We start from the raw sequence: 17,842 nt of genomic DNA on the forward strand, positions 1-17,842 counted from the left end.
AACTCTGATTAATATCCAGAGCTCCATTTCTCTGAACGTGAGATAGCGTATAACCGACATATTCATCTCGCGAACGTGACCTCTGAGAAGTCGTATTTCATCGCTTTTATCTATCCTCGTATCAGCGAAGAGAGACTTAAAATCAGAAAAATAGCTCTCTTAGAATTAGGCGATATATCAGATTCGTGAAAAATTATCGTCCGTTTTTAACCTGGCCATACGTGAAACCGCGCTTCGCGGTTTAGACCGATTTCGCGGAACTCGAACAGTATCTCGAAATGAATTGACAGTAATTACATTTTCATTTTCTCATCTTTTTTTCGACTGTTCTACACGAAACAATCTTATAATAAAAAAGAAACTGAAATAAGATCAAAATGTCTGCAAACCTGTTAGAATTCTTTTCGAATCATTTTCTAAAGCAATTATTTATCCATGTGTTCATAAATCAAATCGAACGAGTTCCTGTTTCTTTTTTTAATAAAGAGAAAAAAGAAAACGAAATAACGATGATTATAGCGTTCCTCGGAGGTTTGAAAGGCTCGTTCAGATTTACGCATCTAATAAGTACAAACATTGTGAACTTCATATAACTTCGGAAATGATATTTTAATTGAATTTTCAACATTTTTCTGGTTAAAAGTAATTCTGGAATCGTTAAACGGTTGGAAGTTCAGAGCCTGCGAAACGATCTGGTTTACGAAAGATAAGCGGAAATCTTTCGGCTGTGGTAGGTCTCTAAGCGACTCTGGACAGCTTAGATCTCTTCTAACGAGTCGAAGCTGCACTTATAGCGCAATAATTACGCAACTGCCATTTTCCTCGACCGGAAATGAATGGAACTTTGAGAAATTATTAACTCTATATTATTAACTGTAAGAGTTAATAATTTTGATCACATTATTTTATTTTTTATTAAGAAGACAGGGGAAATAGACTGCTGTATAATTGTTGCACAGTCTAACGTTACCCTTCCTTGACGCTGTACAAACAGCTACTATTCGATGGACGCCGTGGTACCATTCTAACATAGTACGACTAACATAGTACCAGCATGGTAACTAGCAAGAATTAAACCTGCAGGAAAATGCAGGGTTGACTTAACAAAATTGAAGGCAAAGCGGACAGCGTAAATTGCCATTTAATTAAACTGTTCAAACAAATTCTAATTTAGATTGTTGACACTGCCTTCCATTTTGTTAAAACCAGTAGGGCGTTCGCCAAAGTGGATCATACGACTTCGTCGATGATCAAAAATATTTTCCTACAAAATTCGAACGCAAACGGACGACATTTGCGTTGTCGAGCCTCTCCATAATACATGGAATTACTTTTATCCCAAGAAACAGTAACTGAAATTTTCCGTTTAGAAGAGTGCACGATCAAACAATTGTTAAAAGGGTTCGATGCATGATTCATGGCGTTCCATCGAGTTCTAGCCGCCATGTTTCATAGCCGAACCAATTGGCTCCGTGCTTCGCCTATACTCAAATCGCGTTAAACGAATACATACATATGTATATCCAACAGAGACAGAGAAATAGATCTAAAAATGCGAGTCAGCTTCTACTTGGACCTAGACTTGCCACTGCTTGTCAAGATTCGCTTGTCTATTGGCTTCGTCGGTGACCTCGAGCTAAAAATCGGCCACTTGATTCACGAGTTCCGTCGAAATCAACGTCGCATGATTTATTCGAACAACATTTTTCTTCTCTCCTCTATTGAATATTAGGAGCATGAAAAGTGAGAAATTGCTACAACTACCGAGAGTCTATACGAACGACACCGTTAATTTTTTATTTTCCACGCAATATCTGTGGTTACGTTATTGACGTCAATTTGACGAGTCGTAACAGAGTTGCTCTCACGATGTGGTCAATTTCTAAAATTTCATCCGACTCAATGATTCGTACAATTTCAAGCAAAAATGTAAGATTTTCTATCTTTTCCTTAAAAAATTTTTTTCTATTGTAAAGTGGTATTAAAAATTGGAAGGTAATTGTTCGAAATCGAATGAGTACGGAAGAATTTGATTGCGTACGCTTTAATTTAGCAAAACTGGAATGAAGTTTTATCTAGCCTTTAATCACCCATCAAACTATTTTCTCCGATTGATAAATGAAGAACGAGGGAAAAAACAACGGTGGTCAGCGAATACTAAATGTATCTTAAAGATACTAACAGTTCAAAACAATTATGTACCAATAATAACAGTTAATTTCAGATAATGAAAATATATTAGCCTGTAGAAAATTGATTTTTTAATAACTCAAGATCCTAAAAAATGCGAGTTGTAATAATCACATAGCAAAACAGTTATTGTATTTCAAAAGATTAATATTAGTAATAACAGAAATTATTTTTACCATATATATTATGAATTATCAGAGAAAAAAAAGTAATATTTCATTTATCCAGATCCTCATGAAAGACAAGTAGTTCACGCAATGATCAATGCACATAGCAATCTAATTCTCTCCACTAGCCACGATTCCTTCATTTAAAGTAGATCAAATAATACAAGACAAATCAAGTGAAACAACAGGTTAGAAAACCAGAATCGTGCGACAGAATTGATCGACGCTCTCAATATGCGACTCTAAAATAACAATTTTTTACCACAGTATATTTATACTACTTATTTGGTTGATCGAAAAATAAAAACGATTGCCATCTGACATCGTTCGCATCGAAAATGCTGGCCAGACATTCGCTAGCATTTCGTATCGATAAATGAAGTTTCGAGCGTTTCCACGTTGGCGCTTCTGTCCACTGCGATTTACGCAAATCCTCGTATAGGCATATAACGAATCGTAATACTGCTGCGAATCCAATAAAGGATTTACGACAGCTTAGACAGGTGTATGGATAAACAGACAAGACTCGTCCGCGAGTCACGCGAGGAACATGTTTGAGGTTCGACGGAGCCTCGTTTTTAAAAGTTCCGCTGTTATTGTTGGTTCCGAGCCAACGAAAGTAATGCGCGGCATGACGCAAATACATCAACTCTACCGTCGCTATTCGCCCTCCCTTTCAGCCTTTTCACTCGTCTCGCTTTCGAGAAACGTGACGAATTGAGCATGATGATGGAATTATTCTAGTCCTACAGAACGGTTTATTTTCTCGTGATTACATAGATCTGTGGAATTTTCGAACCCTTCCCATAGAGATTTAAAAATCGTTCTTTCCACTGTCTGTTTAAAAATTTTATTCTTCCCTTTCTATTTTGAATTTTGATTTTTTACCTTCTGCTTAGTTTCTTTCTAAGGAATTTTTTATGATTTTTAAGGGACTTTTGATTTTATACAAGAGTGATACTTTTCAGGTATTAATTCTTTCGTTATATGATCATAGATAAATGGTACGGTTGAATAAAAGTTTGCGCACTGACTAGTGGCGCCAGCTAACAAGAACCCTGAAAATGAGTACAGCTATGCATATTTCGACTGATTTCTACTGCCATCTGCTAAGTTTCCTCCCATAATCTGATTTTTCTCATTTCTTCCAACATGCTTTGATCTATTTCCAAAATATCACTAATCTAAATTTTTATTACTCTAATCATTGCTAAAAGTAATGGCAAAAAATCATCTATTACTTTTTAAGGGTCCATAGTTAAATAGTTAAGTTTGATTGCGATTGTAAAAAAGAACTCAAATGCTCGCGGACGATCGGCGTATATAAATTTTCGTCCAAAGTAAACAGCCAAAGTAGCAGATTGATTGAAGACGGCTTCGGTTAATTTGTAGCTTACGCTCTTCGTGTCAATAAAAATTAGAAATTATGTATGCAAGTTTCAAACAAAAGTTATCATGATATTGCATTTTTCTCGGTTCAAACAAATGAATTTCAAAAGTTCGCATAAAAGAAATTAATTTAATTATTATGATAACCGAACGATAACCAATATATCCGTAACGAATTAATATTAAACCTCAAAATGTTGGAAATTTTCGAAAGTTGCGTATATAAAATGCTATCCGCTGCAACAAAGTTCAGGATCAATCGAAACTTCGTAAACTAACCAGCAATGAACTTTGCTTTCATTTTCTTGGATTATTGAAGTTCTTCCTCGAGTTTTATGGCGGCTGGAGAGCCGGAAGTTGGACGCATTGCTCCGGTTGCATCACGTTCGCCAATTTGGCTTTGGAACCGAAACACCGATACTGCGGCTTTCGTCTTACGTAAATAAATAAAGCCCCTATATTCCCGTGGGATTTCAGTTAAGAACCGTGCACTTCGCCAGCATTCATTAGCAAAGGAAATTCTGCGTGAAACGTCTAGAAAAGTAACCATCTCTGCCGCACTTTTTTAACACGTGCAACGCTATAAGAATTGGAGAATTCGAAATATGTCTGAACGCAACGCTCTGACGAATCGTTTCAGATGTTCATATTAAAAGCAAATTCCAGTTTTTCTACATAAAAATTTTCGGTTTACTCGAAAAATGAGATTTCATACAAAATTGAAGTGCTTCATGCGAAATGTGCAGCAAATTAATATTCAATTTCCTAGAAATGTTGTATTATTCTTTTTAGCGTGAAATACTACGTTATATATTTCTTGAAAAATAAAATATTCAAGTACTTCTAATAAAAACCCATTTGTTATATTGTTGCCTATTATTATTGAAAGATATATTCATTCACCACTGTATTATATTTTCAGTTGCATTTACAGATCTATAAATTGACAGAATAAATTTCCTATAATTTAATACTGTTTTCATTTGATTGGATAAATTTGCTATCCAGCAAACGAATTGTGGAACCACAGAAAAGGCCGATAATGAACAATACGACTGTGCGCCAAATCTTTTTGTTACCAACCGTATCTATACATATTCTTGAAGAGTACAAAGCTTTCTGTATCGAAGATATTAGGCCATATTTCAGTCTTCTAAAAGGAACGTCTTCTTCTATTTCAATTTCCAATTACTCCGTAAAAAAACAGAAAAACGGGAAATAAAATGCACAAAGTCAACTCATTAATATGAAATCATCTGATGAAATTGATTGGAACAGTTGCAATACGAAAGAAGTTACACGCCTCTTCCTTTGCTCCTTTTTTTGCTTTTCTGCACTTGTTTATCATGGATTCCGTCACGTATGCAAGTCTGATTTCTTAATGAATCGGTTTTAACGTACGCATGTACGATGATCACGTGCGAACACGTATGCCAAAAAATATATTTGCGAATATTATATCGCAATGTTCTTTGAACCTTCTTTTATATAAGAAAGACAGTTTATCTCTAAAATGTTATACATTTATTTTTAATAACGCTGTAATTCACTCATCAAACATTCTCGAAATTATGCATTCTCTTATTTTCACAAATGTTAGAAATTTTCAATTTTTAAATTCCACTCCGGAGTCCTCTAGTGCAAACGGTTGAAATCGATATATCGAAGTTTTTTGTTTTACAAATGTTGATTTAAGTGTGTTAAACTTATCACTAAACATTTCTATGTAAACGTACGAGAGAGAAATATTTCCAAACAACATCGAATCATGCAATATCTTAGTAAATAATGAATTTTTAATCAGTAGGCATCGCTGTTACACAAAGGTGGGATTGCGTAACCAGGATTTATAGTCGTGGCTCTCGATATACGATGCTAACGAGCTTACACTTGATTCGAGGGGTTCTCACCGCCCGAAAATTACACATTTTACGTGATTATACGTTGGAATATCAAATATGATATATTCTACTCAGTCTTAGCCTTCTTTCGGTTTCTTTTAAAGTATTCGCAACAAATACGTAAATTCATATTACACTGGTTAATCGTAAATACTAAATTCCATAAAAACGAAAAATTGAATGTTGTAGAGAAAAAAAGAAAGTGAAAGAATCTTTAGCAAAATTTTCAATATTCGTAACGCACACTGAGTTGGCAAGAAAACGTTCGATTTCGGTACGAAAGGGAGAACGCAATGTCGCAGGGCAGACGTAACAAGATCGACTTGAGAACGTTTGTCGGTCCTTGGGGCCTAAAACCCTAGAAATTCGCCTAATACATGCCGCATTGGCTTCCTTATAAAGCTTCCGGTTTTCACTACCAAGGTCTGCAGTTCGAGGAAAAGCTGTTCGACGAACAACCTGTAGGTGAGCGTTCCAGGGTCTGCGTTCTCCCCTCGTTACGTGCCACGTGCAGGACAAAGGGCGCACGAGTCAGTAAGGAAGACAAATCGAAGCGTAAATATCAATTTATGCTAAGAAATTTGAAAAGAGTGTTTCTTTTAATTTTCAATTAATTCTTATCGAGTGAAATAGTTGCTAAAAACAAAGAGAAGAGCTACCGAGACAACGATCATTCGAAGGAGGAGTATTGAAAGCGAAGTGATGCTCCAGTGAAACATTTGAAGACGAAGGAGAGAGAGAGAGAGAGAGAGAGAGAGAGAGAGAGAGAGAGAGAGAGAGAGAGAGAGAGAGAGAGAGAGAGAGAGAGAGAGAGAGAGAGAGAGAGAGAGAGAGAGAGAGAGAGAGAGTGAGAGAGAGAGAGAGAGGGAAAGAGAGAGAGAGAGAGGAGGAGGAGGAGGAGGAGGAGGAGGAGGAGGAGGAGGAGGAGGAAAAATGGGCAATCTGCGAGGTTTCCTGGTGATTATCGGCATAACCTGCATGTGTATCTGCGGAGGGAAAACCGAATGCGGAAGTCGCGCCCAGATTTCGGTACTGACCAGCATCCATGACGATCCGTCTTGCAAGAAGCTCTCAGCCAGAGGCGTACTGTTATACGAAGCTGCAAAACTACTCGCGGAGATCCACAACAACAAGACAAGCGGCCACGACATCGGTAAACGAGCACGAATGGTTCTAAATTTTATAACATGCGTTACACTTTAAACTGCAACACTCAATATTTACTTTTTACAGAATTGAATACATATGTATTTGTTGCGAGTGCTTAGAGTATATATTTCATTTTTGAGCATTTCTTTTCTCAGTAAGAAAGTCATGCCTCTTTTTCTTCATCTTCATCTTCATCTTCTTCTTCTTCTTCTTCTTCTTCTTTTTCTTTTTCTTTTTCGTCTTCTTTCTCAGCCATTTTACTTTATTTTCGCGTTCTACGTTTAAAAATAATTGGATAAACATGGAAATTTAACGTGAAAAGCAGGATTTTTCTGCCGATCGAAAAGGTAGATAAAAGAAGGAGGAAAAATCAGAAGTGAAAAGAATGAAAAGGGAATGGTGTCAAGGAAACATTCCTGATACTTGACCAAGCAGAATAAATTAGATATTGATATGTAATACCTTGATTTCCACGGTCTTGGGTAACGCCTGCCTACAAATGAATTATCCTGCGATTTTTCGACGTTTACCTCTCCTTCGTAGTTGATCACTCGATGGAGTTTTTCGTCTATTACAAATCTTTGCAAATTACCACGAAAATTCTAACTTTATTTAACATTTCCAAATTTTCAATTGTTCGAAGAATTAACAAATTTTTATATACACCAAACTAGCACGCGTCACACGTGTGCGATGCCACTTATACTTTATAAGCCTGTTGGATTGTTTAATTAACATTCTTTATTAACAGATGTTGTATTATAAAAATTTGAAACTTGATCAGCGAGAATAAATTATGGATAAGTTAGACGATAAATTATACAGAGCTACTCTAATTTTTAATTCAACTTGTCCAGTCGAAATGTAATTTTTAATTTAATTAAACGATTTTAATATGATTTCTATTGTTTCGTAGAGGTGACTGTTGTGGATACGTGCGGCAGCATAGCTGGCTCCCTGAAAGCGGCGATGAAGGCTCTCGTGGAGGCAGACATGAACTGTTTACAACCACCTTATTACCTAGGTAAGCCTACCAACGTGGTGCATCAGCCACAAAACTGGTTTGCATGAAAAATTCAGACAACCCTAACCTACCACTAACGCGCAAACGTCCTCCTCGGTTTCCATTGCTCCAACCCTTTGACCCCTTGACTTATTCAGCGTCTATCCACTCACTCTACTTTTAACAACCAAATCGTAAAGTGGCGGGCAAAGAATTTTCAACTACGTTTTCAACTATTCTTCACGTTCCACTTTTTTATTTTTATAGTAACAATATATTCGCTATTCTAATAATTGTACGAGAGCATCTCTACCCTTCTGATGATGATCATCTTTAACCCATGCGAGACGAGGCATTTTTTGCATATATTTATTGAATCAAGTGAAGAATCTATTTATTGAAGCAAGTGATACAGGATTATACAGAATAGGTAGATTTTGCGAATACCAAATGCCAAATATTTATCGTTAAACGAGTCGTGTGTATGGATCTGTTATCGTTTGCTGAATAAATGCCAATGCTCTGTGAATTACAAATGTCGAAATCGTTTCGATTCATTGAGGATAAACATTGTGTTAGCGCAACATTTTATTCCACAACGACAGCCGTCAATGAAATAATAATTAATTTTCGTTACGTATCTGTGTGTCTGTGTGCAATGACACGAGCAAAACGACGACACAATATGTAAATACGACATGATACTGTCAAATGTGTAATTCATGATATGGAATTTTTGCAAAACGATATACAGTCGGTATCTATAAAACTTATTTCAAATAACTTCTACATCTTTTTTTAGAGACGTTTATAAATTTCACAATTTTTACGAAATGTAAAACAGGACAAGCATCGAAAAATGTAAGAATGTGTAGATTTTTTATAGTTTTGCACTATTATGGACCTTGTATATTACGATATTTCTTGAAAAGAGAGGATATACTTCATCCACTTGGGCAAGAATAGCCTTTCTTTGTGTTACATCGTGCCACTTCGTTCTACAGGAATTATTGGCCCGGACAGTGCGACAAATGCGGAAGCCGTACAGAAGATAACTTCAGTGCTGAAAGTACCGCACATCGTGAGACGAGAATCGAGTTCCCCGTACCTTCATCATCTCCTGAAGGAAACCGACTCTTATCTGGTCCAGGTGATTATTCTATACATAAATTCAGTAATAAATACATATTCGATAAAAATAAAAATGAACAATTTATTTTAATATTGTACTAGTTTTCCGTTAATTGATATATAATAATCGCAGTATCACCTTAAATGGTAGCTCGTGTTAAAATTAATAAGAGAGATTAAATTTATTTGTGAAATTTAATGCTGATCGCAGGTTTCTCAAGATTAAAGGAAGCAATAACTCAAATACGATTCACTGGATGTAATGAAAAAAACTGACAGTCGAATTAGGATGATATATAGCTCCATATAGCTCCGTGGTCATTTATTTCCAGCTAATCCAATGTTTAATTCGCGAAACAGATCGGAGCGTTTTCTTTTCCAGGGAACATTGAAAGTGATAGAAGAACTGAAGTGGAAGTCGTTCTCACTGGTGGCGAACGCCGACGAGGATAGAGAAGACGATGCTCAAAACATCGCTAAAAAACTAACGATATCTGCGATACAGAAGGGTCTCTGCGTTTTGGTCTCCGACGGTGATGATGACGGTAAAGGACTACGCTTATATTAAAGACTATAGATAAGTTTACTCGTATAACGAAAAACACGATAGAGAGTTTTTGTTAAGTTTGGTAGTTATTGATTTTACAATTTTTGGTAGAATTCAGACGATTAGAACACTGAAAACATGACAAAACTGATTTCAGATTTAACTACGCATATCGTCCACATTGGAATACCGGAGAACGGACTCTTTGGTAAATCCGTGAACGCGACCATTCTAGTAGTAAGCGAGGGACGTCTCGAGGAATATCTGAACCGCATAAACACAACGAATAATATACTGCTCCTAGAGGATTCCAGGTAACAGTGCAATATTTCTATTTCCTTCAACACTCATTTTTTTAATCATGATTATATCGCGCAACCAAACCATCGCCTACTCCATTGATTAGCAATTTCTAATATTGAACGACTGAATCAGGAATCACCTATACAGTTTAATTGAATTAGTCCACCGTAATTGGAAGCATCGATCCGGCATATCAGATTTTACACGAAGATAAATAAATACAAGATAGCATAATTTACAAAGTAATTGAACGATTGATTAAATTCAAAAAGCAAGCAATAAAATAACAGAAACAGGTCACAGCTAGTGAAGACAATTCACACATTTACATATACTTACACATTTAAACTATCAATTTGTTTTTCACACTAGCGACTAGCTAACAAATTCTAACGGTATTACCATTTCTTTGCATTACTGCGTTTCCCTTCTTTTTTCGTCTCGTTCCATTTCATACTTTCGATAACGCCAACGCCCCAAGGTTGTCTGACGCGATCGCTCGCGCTAAGAAAACGCCTATTCCTCCCCTACGCCGAACGTTGAATCGCCGACGACATTGGCTTCGACCCTTAATGTCCAATTCGTCCAGACCCTCATCGGTTTTCGGTCGACCCGAGCAACGACTGTCGAGAAACCCTGATATCCCGTTGTTTCGTCGATCCTCGAAATTTACAAGCATAAGCATTTACAAGAATCGACCCTAAAACGTCTGAAATCACCGGCGACGTCCCCTTGGTTTATTAAACTAATTACGATGGTGATTGTATAAAATTTAAGAAGACATTTAGAGAAGAAATAGCAATTTCAATTATGATGCCGACTCATCGAATATTATACATTGAATATTTATTAAAATTCTAATTAAGATGTTGTTTGAAGCATTTTTGGAAGCTCATTCGATTTGTAGCATCCCGAATCTCTTTGTAAATTTGTATCCTACATTATTTAGTGATTTATTATACACACTCTAATTACATAAACTGATTGATTAAATCGATCTTCGAAACCTTATTTCAGGATCGTGACTATTATAACAGTAGCTAAGCCTGAGCGCATCGTAATTAGCAATAAATCAATTGTTGCGCAACATTCGTCTATTGATATAACCCTTCCTTTCCTCTGCCTATTATCGTGACAACGGAAGCCTTATATATTAATCCCCGATTCACGCAAACGCACGTACGGAAGAGCTAACAGATTAGTTTCCAAATTGTATTTAACAAATTTTGTTTCATAACTGTATGCATCATGACTTGCTCTGAGAATGCAATTTTCATGTAAAGCAAACCGAATCGAACTGATTTATATTTTATTTGGTTCTTAGGGCGCGGTATCCATATAACGCAGTACGAATTAACATGGTTTCTACCAGGTTAAATCTGACGTTTCTTTTAGTGCGGTACAAATTAATCACGTTATAATCACATAATTATAAAACGATAAAAAATTTAATATATTTTGTCTGGTTCATGAAGTTCAGTACATAGTTATTAAAATATATTTTACAATCATTGTATCTACGAGCATCTATTTTTAAATATTGATTATTCTTTCTCCGCGTATATTTCGATTACGTTTCGCATAATTCGAAATACTAACAACCTGGTTATGACTGGATCTGATCGTTGGAAAAAGTTTTTCAAACAAATTGGAGGACTAGACTATTTTTTGTAACCGAGTTTGCTACGAACCGTTTCTGACACAATACCAGTCGTGTAACCAACAAGAAACCGAACTTTAAACGAATGAGAGCGTAACGATGGAAAATCGTTGAACCTATAACTTGTGTTTCATAAAGATTGTGACACAGTGGAGAGTGGAAATATTGTTCGACTGGTCTTTTCAACGATTTAACTGCCGGAACTGCGCGAAAACAATATGAATTTTTTCAGTCGAACATCTCACAATCTTCTCCTCTAGAACGAGTCACACTTCTTGCGGAACATTATTCGCTGCGTTCCTCTGATGTTTCTCACTCTGCAATTAGGCGAATCGCTTGGAAGTTTCCATGATAATCGATTATTAATAATTAACTATTACATTGAAATATTTTCTAATACGTAAAGAATTGTGATTTTTATGCATTTTTGCTGCTAATCAAAGCGAATCGACCGTTAGCTATTGAACAGAAATGCGCAATCTATATTCCATCGAGCAGGTATATATATATACGTAGGTATATAATTCTCATGAAATCTTTTATCGAGCAAGTAACGTGTATATGAAATCGTATAGAAAAACTTAATCCTTTGCACTCCGAATTATTCTCCAATTTTGTTGCCAGCTATACCCCCTATTATTTAAAGTGTTTTATTTGAAACTTATTTCAAAGGAGACTTCCTTCTTATATTTATGAAACTTTCATTTGTTTCTCTTTTTTATTTACTGATGTAGTCAATCACATTCGACATGAGGAGTGTAAAGGGTTAATCAGCAATTTACTAATATTATTCATTATTCATGTTCAGTTCCGAATGTCCGAACGCGAAGTCACTAATGATTGTTAAATTTCTATTACGTTTTTAAAAACCGTCCAACAAAATTTCTAAACGCTATGTTGTCGCAATATTTATTTACGTCGCGATTAAATGAGAATTCCACGAACGGAAAAGCGATTGTTTCTTAGTCTCGCAGAAATCTGCCCAGTAACGCTTACCTTCGCGCGTTAAACGCGATTGCCTCACCGAGGCGCGCTTCAAATTATCATTAAGCGCAATTTTTGTTCGTTATTCATGGAAACAAAGCCTAATCGTGCAATTAACAGAGACATCGTGGATCACGCGTGCAATTGTTAACACGTGATTAGAAAAGTTCATTAACACATACCTAACATTTTCCTTGTTATTTAAATATTACCGCTATTTTATTAAATTTTCTTCTATCTCTCGTTTTCTAATCTCGTTCAATGAATTTTAACGTATTTACTAAATACATTGATCACCAATAATTACAACTGTGAGTGACTGTGATCAGAAATGAACCGGCCATTCAAATCTAGTATCGTAGCGTTCTCTAAACATGCTAAGTTTTTGCTTCTTTACTTATAATATCTGTAATAGATGCGATCGTTAGAATTCAAGGAAATAACCGTGAATTCGTATGCCTATTGCCACAGTCGATTACAACAAATCTAACATTACCTAACTTATGTTTAATCACAGCCGACTGAGGAACGTTTAAAGTGTCGGAAAGTAAAGTGTCAAGAAGCCTGATTCGATCCAATGAATTTTCAGGAATGAGTTCGCGGGGTTGGAGGCACGAGTCGAGAAATCGAAATGGTGGCCCAACAAGGACAGTAGCAAGTACGATACCGAGGAATTGGCGGAAGTCAGATGGCTCGAGAACGCGATAAAGGTGTACACGAGGGCATTGGACACGCTGTGGTGAGCATGAACATTCGCCTGGCTGGTCAATCATACGTTCCCACACCGAAGTAACACGAAATTGTCGATACTAAATCTTTCCAACAGGATTCTATTCTGGTTATCTGGCTTTAAATATTTTTAATAATTATGCAAAGTAGATATAGCGAAATTACTAAGAACTAATAAACAATTACGTTCAGTGGGAGAAGGCATTGTAATTACAGTTCATAAAACCAAATACTTTATGGGATCCGATAGCATAAATATGCATTACAAGGTAATCTATCATTTTCTTCGTATGAACTGGGATTCGCTTATCTATATGACAATATTATGAAAGTTTATCTGACTGCTTGTTCTCTAATACACGTTCGATAATATCCAAGTTTCAAATGACCAAAAATCAAATACAGTGGTGTATACGTATACGTCGATATACATCTGCTTCGGAATACGTTCTGCTTGGACGTGACAGATTTTGCTCGGTATACGATTTCTGTTTGGTACGGGACATAAAACTTTTACTCGATTTTACGCTATTTTTAAAGAATTATCTGAAAGGAAATATTAAATTAACTGACCGATCATAGAAGTAAGGATATCATATAACGAAACACAACAGCAAAATAGGAGACAATGAGATTTATTATCATTAAATTACATTTATATTTTATAACCCAAGTGATGTTGATTCTGCAATATGGAAATGAGCTTGGAGGTATAATAGAAAGAAATACAAAAAATTGACAAATTTCGATTAGGAAGTTGGAAAATTGTAGGAATTTGATTTAGGAATTTAAAGCTTTTATATCTCTGAAAATTAAATATATTGAGAATATGAAAATTTAAAGATCTGAGAATCTTTTTTCTGTCTGCTATGTCCATACATCAGGAATAGATTTTAAAAAGTCGTATACCGAGGTAATACCATAAATCGTAATTACTTGTCACGATCGTTCTGTCGTAATCGAAGGGAATTTTCGAGCGTGGAGGAATAACGTTTCCAATGTACGCAGTAAAAAGAAAAAGTGCAAGAACCCGGTGAACGTCGTGGACTGGAACAACGTTCTGTCGAACGTTATCGCGGATCGCATCAAGGAATTGCTATCAGCCGTTTCATCGCTCGAACTGTCGATGAAAGCGAAGGCATCAGAACTGCAGACTATCGGCACGATCACCATCCACAAGAACAAAGTGAGGCTACGCTGGGGTAACGACGAGGATGATGACGGAGGCGATGACAACGACGACGACGACAACGGCGACGGCGACAAAGGCCACCGGAAAGATGACGCGGGTGATAAAGGCGAGATGCCCAAAGCCTTCGTGAAGTTAATCGTGAAGGAAAAGGGGACTCGAACCGATTGCGCTACCACGCCTAAGGAAATCAAGCTGCTGCATGAGGACGACGACGACGCCGCCCAAGTCCTCGTCTCCGAGGTGGATAACAGCGAGTGGTGGACCATGGTTAGTCGCTTCAACCATTACCTTACGCAATTTAAACGAATACGCTTTATGTGTATATTGATATCACCAATGCTGTAAACATTTCGTGAGAGAAGAAATTGACATTGATTATAACAATTTTAGGTTGGCACAGTGAGCGGCGTTGGAGTGGCCATGTTTGTCGTCGGAATTCTGGCTGTTTACATAGTCTGGACGAACATTCGAGGGCCGTCCGCACCGAAGAACGCTCGCATCGAGAGGGACACAAGTTTGAGAAGAATGGGCAGCGATAGAGAACCACCTGTCCGCAACCAAAGGCACGCCCGCGCCTTGCAGAGAAGAGACAGCAACAGGAGCATCAGGAGCACCATTTCCGAGAAGAGCGTTTGATGGATTTACCATTCAGGCAAATCCACGATTAAAACGAGTCGAACGTTTAACCGAATTGAGCATTCCTGGACCACGATTTCAACTTCGAAATAATTCATGTCAGTTCGAATCAAATTGTATTATTTTCTTGACAATTTTGTAAATTGCAAACAAAAAAAAAATAATTCCTACTGTCTGACGCGATTAGGTTTGTTTCGAACTGATTCAAATTTGTTCGATACAAATTTTATTTGAATGTTTTCATTCAATTTCGTCCTTGTCGTAGTTCGAATCAATTAGACAGATTTAATTGTATCCGCTCGAATTGAGCCAGTTCGGATTTTTAATTCGGTTCAACACAATTTGGACCGATACGGATCTGTTCAAAATTCGATTCGAATTAGTTGGAACGAATTCAAGCTCGTTCAATTCACTTTTAGCATCGTTTCGGACGCATTAAAATTTGTTCAAAGTAATTCGAGTAGATTTGAATCTTCGATCTAATCAGTTACTTCCCACCGTGGTTTTACTTGTTTCGAAGCGATTCTATTTCTCGCTTCGAACTTCCACTCTGCTCAAAGTCGTACGTTGCAAATTTCCTGGAAACCTTCGGTAACCAATCGTCGATGGATCAGCGAAAAATCCCAAACGTCGGCGAAATGCAAACAGCCGATCGGTTTTCTTGTTAGCTTTCGCTATTTCGAAAGATGTGACGTACAACTCTGTACATAAAAAACAACTAATCCTCTCATTCTCTTGCCGCCTGAGAAACTTATGTTGACACCAACTAACCAGCCTCCAATTACCTTTCCAATAATTAAATCGCAACGAGAATCAACTCGTGTCCAAGTTCTAACTCTAACTATAAAATCATAAATGATAACGTAATCGTAACGGAAGAACTATATAGGGAATTAACAAGAGATAGCGTTGAGTTTTGCAGCACAGATTGATGCTGACAATAATCTAATTTACCCCTGTTAATTATTAATAAAAGTCGTTGATTATTCATTGAGATACGTTCCTTTCTCAAGCTGCTTACACCGAGATGTTGTACACAACCAAATACGTATGTGTGTACATATATAATAGCTATTTAGGAATAAATTTAATAAAAAGATTATCCGGGCGTTTTACGACTTGTACAATACGGCGTCTGACGCATACTAAACAGATCCAGATAAGTACATACTAAACAAATCATTATCCATACACCTGTTAGGTAATCGTGCAGCTATCGATGTCGCTAAACTATTTGCACATACCTCGTGCACTCTTCCACTCCTACCGCTGCATAACTCGCGATCACAATCGCAACAGGGAATAGATAGTTCCCTATTTCAGCATCGTGCAATTTGTAAATAAAAAAAAAAAACTTCGTGTGCACAGAAGTACAAAAAGGTGAACAGTATGAGAAATCAAAAGTACGAAATACACCTTTTACTAGGATTTAGACAAACGATTCTTAAAATCGTTAATGCAGGCATTGAAATACTTTGATATTTCCACCAAGATTTTCCTTCATTTATTTTTCAAATCATTAGAAACAAAATTACTTTTATACCCATTTAATTGGGAAAAATTCTATTAAATCTTCTCCTATGTTTATTTAAATAGTTCACTTCCTCTTCTCTTTCTTCACTGTCTTCCACTCTAAGTTTCCTACCTTGTCTTTCACTTAATCTACATCTTCCGAATTTTTTCTTCACGGATACAATCAAACTCGTTTCCTAACAGTTCAGAACCAAATTTATCTTCGCTTGAGCTAATTTCACTTCTGAAATCCACTTTTGTTGGACTTGAACACTTAATTAAAGAACAAAAACACGTAACTACGCAAAATAAGAGAAATGTAGTACAAGAAGCGAGATTGTTTCGCGGATGCGGAAGGACGGGGTCGATGAAATTGACCTTGCCGTTCCTTCTCGACTTCGGCCAGATTATTGGCCGCTGAACGAGATGTCAAAGTGACGCTTCCGGCACGAGGAAGCGCGCGCAAGCGTAAAAGAGATGGGGCGCGTGTTGCCGCGGATATGATAGATTAAGATTGTAGAATAGGGTTATGTGCCCGGCTCGGAGAGGCCAACTATTGTTCTCGCCACTTGACCCAATCAGACGTTCAATCAAGGTTATGTAACACACGCAAAATACTGAAGAATCAACATTGTACGGATCAAAACAACGACAATCACGAGGAAGTGCTTCTACGTTTTAAAACAGGAGAAAATATTCTTCTGCTAACAAATTACAAATGCCACGTGAATAATATTTACACGATTGCTTTCGAGTGTAAAGAGTTAAAAAGTACAAATTTAGGATCGTTCTTTGAAATTTCTTACCTTTCACTCTTTTATTTTATCAATCTTTCTATTGATCATATTTTGAAATGTTTGGCGAGTACCTTGGAAAGTGTTACAATTGCTACACGCGGTAATTCTCGAAAATCCACTGAATTATAATAAGAATGTTGATAGAAGCTCGATGTTACGAGCGGAGGAAAATCCGCAATAAGATATTGCGAGCTGTTTCGTTCAAAGACAGATCACGATGTGGGTCGATTCTCGTGTTTCTCGAGAGACGAGGATCGTTCATTGATCAGGCAACAACCCTCGGAATCGTAAAACATACGGGCAATGTGACCGCAATCGAAGATACGTCTCGCGAGCATAAGAGGAAGTTGTTGCGTGTCACCAGGGAATGATTCCATTTTCCCTGTAAACCCTCCCGTTTAATTCAAGTAAGATAAATAAAGGAGGAGATTGTTATTAGACATATCGCAAATACCATAAACGAATAAGTATGCATTAATTATTGAAAGAAAATGGTAGAATATAACGTATTAAGTAAGTTACAATAGAAATTTTGTACTATTGCGAAGTAAA

The 17,842-nt window shown here is 36.8% G+C and overlaps 1 protein-coding gene and 1 long non-coding RNA gene across 2 annotated transcripts; both read left to right on the forward strand.

Annotated features, from left to right (window-relative positions):
- The first annotated feature begins 6,024 nt into the window (after positions 1-6,024).
- On the forward strand, positions 6,025-6,527 carry LOC143428954 (uncharacterized). The gene is made up of 2 exons (XR_013102490.1): positions 6,025-6,202; positions 6,281-6,527. It is a non-coding gene; the product is annotated as an uncharacterized LOC143428954 (long non-coding RNA).
- A 34-nt stretch (positions 6,528-6,561) lies between these two features.
- On the forward strand, positions 6,562-15,031 carry LOC143429057 (uncharacterized). Its single transcript, XM_076904442.1, has 8 exons — positions 6,562-6,800; positions 7,713-7,820; positions 8,804-8,949; positions 9,313-9,475; positions 9,635-9,791; positions 13,014-13,163; positions 14,162-14,612; positions 14,736-15,031. The coding sequence occupies exons 1-8, from the start codon at positions 6,581-6,583 to the stop codon at positions 14,979-14,981; spliced, it is 1,641 nt and encodes a 546-aa protein (XP_076760557.1). The 5' UTR covers positions 6,562-6,580; the 3' UTR covers positions 14,982-15,031.
- Positions 15,032-17,842: the final 2,811 nt, after the last annotated feature.

This window comes from Xylocopa sonorina, chromosome 11 (genome assembly GCF_050948175.1).
Source record: "Xylocopa sonorina isolate GNS202 chromosome 11, iyXylSono1_principal, whole genome shotgun sequence".
Lineage (NCBI taxonomy): Eukaryota > Metazoa > Arthropoda > Insecta > Hymenoptera > Apidae > Xylocopa > Xylocopa sonorina.

Excerpts from the sequence above, each read along its gene's own strand:
- LOC143429057 (XM_076904442.1), top strand. The coding sequence starts at position 6,581 with ATGGGCAATCTGCGAGGTTTCCTGGTGATTATCGGCATAACCTGCATG. Across the intron at positions 9,792-13,013 it reads CTGCTCCTAGAGGATTCCAG|GAATGAGTTCGCGGGGTTGG; the intron begins GTAACAGTGCAA and ends ATGAATTTTCAG. Across the intron at positions 14,613-14,735 it reads ACAGCGAGTGGTGGACCATG|GTTGGCACAGTGAGCGGCGT; the intron begins GTTAGTCGCTTC and ends TAACAATTTTAG.